Genomic DNA, 12,704 nt, shown 5'->3' on the forward strand with positions numbered 1-12,704 from the left:
AATCCTTAAAGATCTGTCCTCTAAAATCCATTCTCAAATGCTAATTTTGCAAGAAAACTGCCTTTTACATTATTAATCTCATTAGTGCAATTTTCCTATAAATAAGTACAAAACATTTGGAGGATGCATACATAATGAGTGCTTGGTTACTATAGTAGCAAATGTCAGAGTAATTACTAAAAAAAAAAGTCTAAAACTTTTGACGCTTTGAAAAATCTAGTATACCATTAATCACAGTTTTCTACATACTCTGGCAAGAAAAGTCACCACAAGTGAAAATCAAGATACCATTATGGAGATTATGAGGCAATTTTATTATGAATTCCTGATATATTCCACCCTTGCCTGTTCTTAACCTAAATGTAATTTAGCACTGCAAACCATCTGTGAAATGAAATTTACTTTAAAAGGCATAAATGTTACTAGTGTAAAAAGAAAAAAAATGTGTATCTCCAAAAGAAGTCAAAGGCACTCATTAAGTTACTTGAATAAAAATGGAACTTGGCCAAGTTACCATGTGTTCCTTGAAACTTCATGAGGTCTCATGGCTTGACTGAGGACCTGAAAGATCTTCTGATGCACTTAAAAGAGTCTCCCAACCCAATTAATTTCTCTGGAAGAAACCTTTAAATAATTATTTCCGCCTAACCCCTCTTCAAATGGACCCACTCAGTTGGCTCAGGTTTTACTGGGTACTCAATCAATTCAAACAATCCAAGGCAAAGTGTTAATGTTGTTTGTCTAATTGTAAAATTAACATACACAGAATATAAGATTTGAACTCATATTGAAGAACTCAGCAACATATCTGTGTAAATTAAAAACCTACTGATGGATCAAAATACACTTTATTTTAATTATACTAGCACAGCGAGGCCCAGAAAGGCCATGAAGTTGCGCACAGAATGCTCAGCACCAGCAGGGAAAGCCACTGTGGGCTGGGGGGTGCCGACTAGCACACGAGCCCCTGCCGCATCTGTATGATCTGCAGTAAGGCGGCCTGCACATCCTCATCCATGTGACCCTGGGAGAAAGAGGAGAGGGGAGAAGTATTTTATGTCATCTTCATTCACACACAAATTCTTAAGACACAGGGCTTTATAACAGGTCCTTATTGGTTGTGATTCACCAAATGCTAAATCCTCACCATCGTGGTGACATTCTAAACATTTTATTGGAAAACAGAGTAGAGCTCTATCATAGAAAGGACAATCAATGTAAAAGTAGTGCACACCAGTGACTCTAAATGTCTAGTATCAGAGAACAGATGGACAAACTTCTTTCTCTCTTTTTATTAACGGCTCAGGTGATAGAGGCAGCGTAAGTTACAGATGAGCAAAGTAAACTACTACAAGGAAAAGTTTCTTTTGCTTCTGCCAAGTTTTTTTTACCAGAAAAGTAATTAATGAAAATTCCTATATTTATATTTTTTACACAAGTAGGATCATATATATTATTTTGCAATTTGCCTTTCCACCTAGTGTTACAGAAATCTTTTTCAAGTTACTGCTTATTTTTATTCATTTATTTATTGGACACACCACATGGCTTGTGGGATCCTAGTTCCCCAACCAGGAATCGAACCTGGGTCCATGGAAGTGAAAGCCAGAGTCTTAACCACTAGAATTCCCTGCCTTAATTATTTGTAATTATTGTATAATATTCTACTGTGTGTATGATAATTTCTTTATTCATTCTCTCAAAAATAGACATTTATGGAGTTTCCAATCTTTCACAGCAGATTCCTAGAGAAGAAATTGCTGGGTCAAAAAAGCAGCCTCAATTTTTAAATTTTGCCAAGTACTACAAAATTTCCCTCTACAGAGATAATGACAAGCTACACTCCTACCAACAGGGTATAAGTGTCCATTTCCCACAATGCCCTGGCCAGTGCTACAGATTATCCTTTTGTTTAATATTTGCCAATCCCAGCAGTGAAAAATGGTTACCTCCTTGTTTATTTCCCCTTTTACTAGTTATGTTGAGGTCTTTTAACATGAATGTTATCTGCTTATATTTAGAAAGAGCACTTTAAAGTTAAAATGATGGCAAGAGGTTGATTAAATGCAAGTCAATATGGTGGGCTTATAACAGCCACCCCCCTTCCCTTTTCCTTTGCTTGAGCACTTGAATGGATTTCAGCATAACACTTCCTATTAATATAAAAAGTTTAGCTTCCAAAATCTGTTTCTATAACAGCAGGATGTTTAAATTCCAAACATTAGCCATAGTTGACTAAACTGAATTTCTTAGTTAACTTTATGATGGCAGAAGGCAAGACTATTTCATATGCCAATTGCTTTTGTTATGTTTCATTAGGAGTCAGTAGAAAAAAATTTCGAATTTCTGAAGCATACATGATAAAAAGTTGATAGGCTTGTTAGGTTTGCTGTCTTTCAGTATGCTGCTCCCCGCCTTGGCCAGAAGCAGAGCCAAGCAAGTTCCCCCTCACTAACACAGAGCTTCCATACTTTTCTACTATTTTCCCTCCAAAGAACTCCCCACCCTGCTACCCATTAACAGTCTTCTCTAGTAATTACAATAATAACTTTCAAACCCCAGCTCATCTTCTATCTACTCAAAAGAAAGCAGCCAAAGAGACTTTTCCATATTATTCGTCCTTTTCCATTGGTTTCCCCTTTATCTCCTACAGAAAAGGCAGGCCTTTTTAAGAAATTGATACTGTAAAAATCTCTTTTTATTTTACCTAGTTCTTTTTCTAAAAATGACCTTCTTTTTTTTTCCCCAGTGTGAACACTTCAAATCCTAAACAATTTCTATTACATCTCACCTCCTATTGCTATTCTAACATTGTCTCGACTGTCTTCCCAAAAAATCTACCCTGAGAATTTTGGAGATGCTGATGGTGTTTCTACAGAGTATTAAGTATAAAACACTTCATATGTTAAACATATTTCTTAGTGTGATTTTTTAAATAGTGTTCTCATTACACCCCTCAAGAAGGCAATCTGTGGTCTTCACTGAGATTAAGGCTCAAAAAATAACTACTACTGATATTCTAACAGAACCTCTCTTTCTTGTATTATTACAATTCTGTGCACACTTGTCACTTTTTTGGTATTCTCTACATTTCAAAGAAACACTTCTGAGCTACCAAGAAACAGTGAAGTTCTTCCTCCTCTCCTCTTTCAGCAACAGCCATGTGTGGATGTCAGGCACTCTCTCCAGCTAGCGATACTAGAACTGTGTGCTGCTGTCACATGTTGCCAAACTGTCTGCAAAATGAGTGACAAGCAGATGGAGACAACACTAAATTTAAGATGCTGTGTTGCCACACAGCTTTGTAAATTTCTCCGGAAGACATGCAACCCATGATTAAAAGAAACAATTATTTTAAAATAAGCATATGGGGGTACAACTACTTTAAACATCAGTGACTTTCACATAAATTTACTGGAAAATAAAGAATTATTTTCTCTAAAATGATATCCTATCCAAAGGAGTAGTTCTACTTTACCTGTGCAGCACTAAGAAGGTGTGTCCGATAAATTGCAATTACTTCTTGGTGCTGTCTGTCGGCATCCTACAAGTGTGGAAAGATGGGGAGGTCAGACTATCAGCATTCATGTTTTCAAACACATGGAGGTTTGTAACAATGCTGTCCTCAGGCCTGATGCTTCTAAGCAGTAGTATTATTAAAGTGCTCCTGCTATATTCTGATAACAAACCACCTTGGACCCACCAGATGCAAAATTCCATACCAAAACAACAGTATAAACTTTTCTAAAGAAAGTTTTGGAACATTCACAGTGAAAGCAATGCCACTCATCCTAGGTAATATGAAATTATTGCCTTAGATTACATCTAATGCCAGGAAATTATCCAGACACTTACTAACGTATGCTTTAGATTATTGCAAAAACTTCCCGTCTCATCACCTGTCTCTAGACTTTATTCCTTTCATGCTACTGAGACTCAAGTAACTCTGTCCTCACATCACTTTTCACTCAAAAATCTTGGGTGATACCTCATCAGCTAATACCTAATATTTCATATCTGTAAGAGGGAACTGGAATGCATCAGCTTGATTCTCAACAGCCTCCACAACTGGGCCTCAGACGCAGCTCCCAGGACTGGCCAACCTAGAGGCCTTTCATTGCCCTGAGGCACGCACGCCACTTGATTCCATTTCCAGGCCCTGCTTCACTCTGTTTCCTCTGCCTGAGGGAGGCTCTGCTTTCCTTTCACCTACCAAGACACCATCCGTATACAAGTGCAGCCCAGGTACTCCCTCCCTCGTTCAAACCAGCTCCACCACATCAGTAACCTTTCCTTCCTGGGAGTTCATATCCCTTAGATCCCGGGACTGTAGACTCAATTCTATATCTGATATTTTTGTCTCATTATTTTATTTTTTATGGAGATACACTTTGCCTAACTACCCGGAACCCTTGGGGACAGGGACTGTCTACTCTCTTTATCCCTGACAGTGCTTAGCACAGTGTCATGAACATAATAAATAATAAACAAATATTTCCGAATACTGAAAAATCTACCACATCCTTTCGGTAAGATCCAAATCAGCAATATGTCATCATTAATCTATAGGCCAAGAGTGTTATAAAATGAACACTTGAAAAAATAACTTTCTTCTATTCAAAAACAACTCACAACAAATTCCTATACATTAGAAAAATAGTACCCAACAATTTACATTTGATTGGGCTACATTTTACTTAGCTTCACAGCTCATTCAACTAAAAAAAGGAAACAAGCAAGCAATCAGTTCATATTATCCTATTCTAAGGATGAGGAAGCCAAGGATTAAGGGGAATGTATCATGTCACTCTCTTTTAAGTGGCAGGGTTTAGAACTGAGCTCCCAACTTTACCTTCTTAATCCAGATGTTTTCTTTTAATATATAAAGGAGATACATAACCACACAGGTATTTATGAATGTACATACAAACAGATATTTTCTTTTAATATATAAGGATATAATGTATAAAAACCATAAGAATGCCTACCATTATTCATAAGGATAAAAGATTATTTTAAAAAGTGTGCCCTGTCATGTCTAACTTTTGTGATTCCATGAACTGTAGCCCACCAGGCACCTCTGTCCCTGGAATTTTCCAGGCAAGAATACTACCGTAGGTTGCCATTTCCTACTCCAGGGGATCTCCCTGACCCGGGGATCAAACCCAGGTCTCCTGCGTCTCCTGCATCGGCAGGCAGGTTCTTTACCATTGTGCCACCTGGGAAGCTTCCTTTAGTTTGAAAGTGAAAGTCGCTCAGTGGTGTCCGACTCTGTGACCCCATGGACTATACCATCCATGGAATTCTCCAGGCCAGAATACTGGAGTGGGTAGCCTTTCCCTTCTCCAGGAAATCTTCCCAACCCAAGGGTCAAACCCAGGTCTCCCACATTGCAGGCAGATTCTTTACCAGCTGAGCCACAAGGAAAGCCTAAGAATACTGGAGTAGGCAGCCTATCCCTTCTCCAGCGGATCTTCCTGACCCAAGAATTGAACAGGGGTCTCCTGCATTGCAGGTGGATTCTTTACCAATTGGGCTATCAGGGAAGAAGTGGACCAGTATTTTAGAGTCTGCAACAGTTGGAAAGCTATCAGATTTGGAGTAAATCCCAGGATTAAATCCTAGCTGTATGACCTCAGGCATATTTTCGTCTTTGTTTCCTTAAGAATTAAATGGGGGGCTGAATGAAACCTTGTAGGACTGTGAAGAAGATCAAGTTTACAGATCAAGTACACAAAACGCTTAGTATAGTGCCTGGTACACAACAAGCACACCAAAATGATATCGCAGCACTGGTAGAAATAACTTCTGGCAAAAATGATTATATTCTTGGATCTGAACACAGCCACAAATTAATCTGATTTCTAAATAAGATTTTACCAACAAGCAAAGGTGACCCTGCACATCCCAGCATGAAGCCCTGCAGGTCCCAGGTACTCACCGCCAGCTGCTGCTGCAGGGACCTGACCTGCTGCTGCAGGCTGTCAATCAGCTGACTCTGCCTCTTGCTGGGACTCCCACTTCCATAGGTGAGCTGGGAAAGGCCATTGAGGGCCTGTTTTAATCTCTCCACATCATTGAGCAGTTCAGTTATCTTATGGAAAAAAAAAAAAAGATTGTGGGAAAAACACGTATTAGTCATCTATTCACTTATAAGGAACATCTTTACACAGACTCATTCTCTGAGACACAAAATTTACCTTTATATACCAGAAAATTGAGGAATGAATACTGTTAAGATTGTTTCAACAGTATGTGCAGTATATGATTTCCTCCCAGTACGGGGAAAATCTTTCATAGTTAAGAAAATCAAGTAAAATCCTAATATATGTTTGGTGTATGGGTGTGCGTGCTAAGTCACTTCAGTCATGTCCGACCCTATGAACAGTAGCCCGCCAGGCTCCTCTGTCCATGGGATTCTCCAGGCAAGAATACTGGAGTTGGTTGCGATGCCCTCCTCCAGGGGATCTTCCCAATCCAGGGATCGAAGCTGTGTCTCTTACGTCTCTTGCATTGGCAGACAAGTTCTTTACCACTAGTGCCACCTGGGAAGCTCCTTGGTATGTAGAATGTGCTTAATAAGTGGCAACAATTATAAGTGGAAATTAATAATTTGTTATTATATTCATAACTGATTTCCAAACAAGGTGAGGGCACTAAAGTTCTAGGTCATACGAGCAGACATGTCAGAAGGTCAGGACTTGTACCACTCGACTGGGCTGAAGCTGTGGCTGTGTCCCTGTATTCCCAGCACTGAACACAGCACCTGGCAGGTAGAAGGCATTTAATAATTATTGGAATGGGTAAAATAAAACTGCATCCAATCTCCCTGATTTCTCATCTTCCTAGTACATACTTTATTCAACTACCAGTTTTGAAAATGTTATTGAGCACCTGTTCTGTAAATTGTACAATGAGGATGAACAGTAAGAAGGAAAGAAAAGTTATGAATCTGCTCTTAAAAACTGGCTGGAAGACAACCCATATCATTCTGACATGGTAATATATATGCTGTAAATAGATGTCAAACCCAAAACACAACATACATTTTAGGAGATGAACCGTTTACTGTAGGCTAGATTGGCCAATGAAGGCTTTAGGAAGGAGAGTTAAGTGATGATGTGGGCATTAGGGAATGTAGAGAATTTAAGCAGGTAGAAAGGAGGCACAAAGACATTCTGTCTAAAGGAAGATAAAATGTACAGTGAGTTGGAGGGCTCAATTTACTGGTATGAGTGAGTTTCAAGATTCTGGGAGGCTTCAAATTCTGGGAGGCTCTGCAGTGTCTTCAGCTTCTTGCAGCCCAGAAACATAGTTTAATTTTTTTTCCTTTCCCATTCTTTAGGTGGCCTAAAACTCCCTGGGTTTTGATAATTCATTTTTGAGGCAAGTGAATCTTGAGTCTCCCTATCCGTCCTGGTTCAGTTCTTGGCTGAACCAGATGAGAAAACAAAAAGAAAACTGCTTTTGATTTCTGTTTGTGTAACTTTACCTTCTTCTCAACTCTGTTTTGTTTTTGGCATATTCATAGCCAGACTAAAAAGGTGGCATTTAATGATCACTTTGTCAATGCTTTGGTAAACCTGTCTTGTGGAGTGCTACAGTAAAGAGTCCTATCGTACCCTGGCAGTTCTGCCCTGGGGTTGCCAACACCAAGCCATGCTTCCCTAAAGTATTATTATTACCTTATTATCTTTTGCTTCGATTTGTTTGGCAGATTCCTGTATTCTTCTCTGTAGCTCCGTGATGGTTGTTAAGGATTTGTCACATCGTTCCTGCTGATCTTTGATTTCTTGCTCTATGCTGAAATGGAGCAATTCCTTCTCATCTTTAGCAGACAGTTCCTTCTTTTTGGCATGCAAAACCTCCTCACATACTTCCTCATACTTCCTATTCAGATTGGCCAATTTTTCGTTTAAGTCGGAAATCTGTGTCTCCAAATCGCTTTTCGTTGCTTTATATTTCGACAAATCAACCACCTCCCGAGTCTCTAATTTTTTTAACGCTTGTTTAGTATTCTGAATCTCAGACTGGAGTTTGGAGACCTCTTCAGTTTTGTTTTGGCTTTCTTCTTCCTTTTCTCTCAAGCTAGCTTTTATGATTCCAACTTCTTTCTCAAATGCTTCCTTAACCTGCAAATGCTCAGCCAGGGGCACAGAGGAGTTCTTCTGATTCTCCAGCATCTGCCGCAGTTGGGTCACTGTCTGCTGCTCTTTCTCATAACATCTCTGCTTAGTCTTCAGTTCTTCCTTGAGTGTCTCGATTGTACCACTAAGAGATTTTTTCAGGGACTCAACCTGCTCCAGCGGAACATGCTGCTTCTGCAAAAGAGTTTGTGCTGCAAGGATCTCAGAAGTCTGCTTGGCATTTTCCTCCACGAGCTTCTCTTTCTCCTTCTTTGCCTCTGTGTATTTCTGCAACAGGTCTTTTAACTGTCTGTTCAGCTCTTCTGTTTTTCTGCTTAATGCTCTTTCTGTTTCATGAGAATTCTCAATGTGAACATTCTTATCCTTTAGATCCTTCTGAAGAGTGAGGATCTCCTTCTTTAACTTGTCATTCTCTTGCTTGCACTTCTTGGCCTCTTCTTCGCTGGTATTATACTTCTGTGTCTGCTGGGATAACTGTTCTTTTAGTTCTTTCTCAGTGGCTTTAAATTTTCTCTCACACTCTTCCAAGCTGATGATCGGAGCATATTTTAGCTTGATGCATTCCTGTATCATGTCGAGTTCTCTCTTCTGGGCTGCAATCTCCTCATGCAGGGTGACAATCTCCTCCTGGCTTTTTTTGTAGTTAGCCAGTATTTCAGCGCTGTTGTCCTGGACCTTCTTCATGCTCTTCCTTAGGCCACTCATCTTTTCTTCATGCTCTCTTAGGCTGATGTACTCAGCTTTTACTTGGTTCTGAGTGTTCTCCAGATTTCTTTTTAATATTTCGTTCTCATCTTTTATTTTCACAAATTCTTGATTTATATCTTCACACTTCTTCTTCACATCTACTAATTCTCTATTGGTTTTATCCAATGTGCTACTCAAGGCAGTTTTAATCTCTTCATGGGTTTTCACGGGCACATACTGATGACTCATGGTCTTTTTCAAATCATTGTTTTCAGACATGAGTGAATATATTTTCTCTTGGTCTTCACCACATTTTTTATTAAGTTCAGACAGCTGCTTCTTAAGTTCAGTGATATTGGATTTCAGAGCCATCATTTCTTTTTCGTGTCTCTCGGGAGGTATGAACACAGTTTCCAGGCGGCTGACATTTTTACTTAAACTGGCATTTTCCATAAGCAACTTCTCCATTTCCAACTTCTTTTCTGTATATTTGTGTGTCACATCTGAAAGCTTTTTATTCAAATCATCAACAATTACATCATGTGACTTTTTCATTTCTTCACTTACTTTTAAAGGGACGTAATGATTTTTCATTTCAGTTGTTAAGTTATTTACTTGTTGTGTAAGGAGCTTATTATCCAGGCAGACCTTTTCGATTTCCTTTTGTAACGTCTGATTTTTCGATGTTAACTCAGTGATCCTCTTCCCAAGTTCTCCTGACTTCTGCTCTAATCTGCTCTTGAGCTGCTCATGTTCCTCTGGTTTGACGTGCTGAGCCAGTTTGGCCTTCAAATTCTCAAGTTCTCTCTTTAATGGTCTAGTTTCATTAAGTGATCTTTCATATTCTCTTTCCACATCTATTAATTTTTTTGCCTTCTCGTTTAGTTCATTTGATAACAAGCTCTTCATGTTTTCAAATTTCTCTGCTGGAATAGAAAGGGCCAGCTTGGCTGACAAGTCCTTTAACTGGCCTTCCATCTCAGTGAGCTTCCTTCCTCTCTTCTCTCGCTCCAGTTCACACATGCTCAACTCCTTCTGCAGTCGCTTATTCTCTTCCATCAGCTTGCCCTCATCTCTCTTAAACTCTTCAACTAACATTTCATTTTGTTTGATTTGGTTTCTCAATTTCCCCACTTCTGCGGACGCACCTTCGTATTTCACTTTCATGTCTTTCAACTGATCCTTCAGTTCCTCCACCAGCCTGTGGTTCCCAGTGGCCGCATCACTTGTCAGGTGCTCTTTCAAGGCAAGAAAATGTGTCTGCATTTGTTTCACTTTACCTTCCGACTCATACATTCTCTTCTGCACGTCTTTCAAGGCATCTTCTAGTTGCTTTATCTGCTCATCTGAATCCTCTTTCACCCTTTCACATTCCAATGCTAAGGCCTTGCACTCCGCCACCTTGTGAGCCAGTTCATTTTGGAGTTTGAGTCTGTCTTGTTTTGCTGAATCACAGAAAGTTCTCATTGCTTCTAATTCTTTCTTTAAAATTTCGTTTTCCGAATATGAGGCTTGATTAGGTAAGGCTAGCTCCAGTGGTCTTAACATAGATCGGCTTTGCATATGGACTGGCATGCCTGTGGAAGTACACTGCAAAAATAATAGTAACACAATAAAATATCAATCCCAAAGCCTAAAGAAGACACTTATTTACCAAACTTTAAAGTTGCCACATCATCAGTAGCCAAAGGGTTTCCAGGCTAGTATATTAGAAAAATATAGTAGTACTGATTTTTGAGGTAAGAAAAACAGTTCTAGGTATGATTTCCTTGATGCAGTGACATTTTGAAAGCCTGTTCACTTTACATGTATTTCTGGCAGACCAAAGAAGGAAACAGTTGTGGCCTCTGGGGACTTTTTTCTCTTTCTCTTTTCATAATATCTACCAATGAATGTCAACTGATCAAAATACATTTACTATTTCTATGTTTTACAGAACATGATGTGCTTAGAACTTCAAATTCTGAAGAAAGTCATCAGAGCCCTTGAGTAAAAACAAGGGTTTTGCAATTTTAAATCTGCAAATAACTTTATACAATGATATATTATTATCTAATAACATATATTGACCTCTGAGTTCCCTCAATGCTAACTCAAGTGTAATGTTTAAATTATAAAAATAATACCAAAATAAACCTAGCTAGTATAAGAATCAAGAGAATGATATTAATTAATTCACAAAATATAATCATGTTTTCTTCTTTCAAACAGAATGATAAATTAGAATTTAGCATACGCTCTTACTACAAAATTGAATCAACATCTTGTTTCTTCTATTAAATGCTGACAAAAAGAAGTATAATTTAAGTTCTCACTGAAATATTTCATAAGTACCAGAATACAGAACATATAACCATGAAATATTAAATTTAACTATTTCTATTTTTCCCTATCCACCATATTACAGCAAGGGCTCTTTTAAAGTACTGATAAAAGCCATGTGCTATGAGTGTGTCCCACTATTTTAATAGGCAGGTTTTACTGTTGTTCACTTCAATTAACACTGCCTTCCCATTGATGAAGAAGAAAACCATGCTGTGCTTAGTCACTCAGTCGTGTCTGATTCTTTGCAATTCTATGGACTATGACTTGCCAAGCTCTTCTGTCTATGGGATTCTCCAGGCAAAAATACTAGAGTGGGTTGCCATTTCCTCCTGCAGGGGCTCTTCCCAACCCAGGGATCGAATCCATGTCTCCTGCGTTGGCAGGTGGATTCTTTACTACTGAGCCACCTGGGAAACCCAAAGAAGAAAATTAACAACATGGAATAATTTCTCAGCCTCAGTCTGCTTTCAACTTACCAGTTATCTTTAGACTAAGACTACTATAATTTACCAACTAATTACTTACACAGGTTCACAATTTCCATACTTATTTTACTATAATCAAATATTTATCTTATCTTCTTAAATATTATTCAGTTAATTGACATCCATTCTCTCAACTTAGAATCTTAGAAATTTCCAACTTAGAGTGATCCTAGACATCATAAAGGCTAACTCACTCTGCCCATGGATGATGAAGGTATATATATAAAACCTTTAAAAGACCAAATATTTATCAGTCCTGCAGTCCATAGAGGGTGCTAGGAAGGCAAACCTTGTATCCACTGGAAACTAAAAGTGAAGAGCAGTTAAGTAATAGAATCAGACAACACTCCCTCTCGGAAGCTTTATTTTGAGATAAATTTCCCAAATATAGAATACACATTTGAATTCAAGGAACAATACCTCTCAAAGTCAAAAGAATGCTTTTTGAATTGTTCATACCTGTCTCCCCTGTAAATGGGCAAATACTTAGAGTTGGCCAACTGCTGTTAAAGAATAGAGGCCTACTATCAAAGACAATGAAACTGTAACTCAAATCTTTTAAGTCACTGTCACCAAAAATACTCTAGAGGGCACTAAACACAGCGTATCTGCTTTTATTAAACTCAAGACCACAAGACCAATTTTTCTTTGATAATGAAAACTTAATTCAATGTATATACAGATGATAAATAAACAATGTGGCTTTCCTCTTTTTAAAAAGGCACAAATATTTTTATAAATATTTTCTAAAACAAAACATTACCTGTGAGTCTGTCATGTACATTTGACCTTGTTTAAGAAGCATATCTTCTTTCCCTAAATAAATCCAAATAAAGGATACCTTAAATATCCATACCAAAGAAGGCTAAGCATTAATTTGGTGTTATTATCTCCTTTATTATTCAAACAAAAAAGAAGCATGATTTACAAAATAAAATTATCCTGTTATAAAATGGCCATATTTTTACTTATTTTTCTATATACATAAGGAAAGTATGTATAGTCTTTTGACTAGATACAAAGTTGGCTTTTAGAATTATGTAAAACTGTTAGACTAAAT

General features: G+C 38.1%; 1 protein-coding gene across 5 annotated transcripts in view; it reads right to left on the bottom strand.

The window, feature by feature from the left end:
• Positions 1-295: 295 nt before the first annotated feature.
• UACA (uveal autoantigen with coiled-coil domains and ankyrin repeats) overlaps positions 296-12,704 on the bottom strand; it is an 86,083-nt gene continuing 73,674 nt past the window's right edge. For 3 of the 5 annotated variants that reach the window (XM_027553093.1, XM_027553096.1, XM_027553095.1), the window contains exons 15-19: positions 12,408-12,460; positions 7,686-10,424; positions 5,942-6,094; positions 3,479-3,544; positions 670-1,024 (exon numbers count right to left, since the gene is read on the bottom strand). In XM_027553093.1, coding sequence (XP_027408894.1) covers positions 953-1,024; positions 3,479-3,544; positions 5,942-6,094; positions 7,686-10,424; positions 12,408-12,460 — 3,083 coding nt within the window. In that variant the 3' untranslated portion in view covers positions 670-952. Of the gene's footprint in view, positions 1,025-3,478; positions 3,545-5,941; positions 6,095-7,685; positions 10,425-12,407; positions 12,461-12,704 lie in introns of all 5 variants that reach the window. The other 2 variants (XM_027553094.1, XM_027553097.1) reach the window with 1 other exon arrangement.

This window comes from Bos indicus x Bos taurus, chromosome 10 (genome assembly GCF_003369695.1).
Source record: "Bos indicus x Bos taurus breed Angus x Brahman F1 hybrid chromosome 10, Bos_hybrid_MaternalHap_v2.0, whole genome shotgun sequence".
In the NCBI taxonomy this organism is placed as follows: domain Eukaryota; kingdom Metazoa; phylum Chordata; class Mammalia; order Artiodactyla; family Bovidae; genus Bos; species Bos indicus x Bos taurus.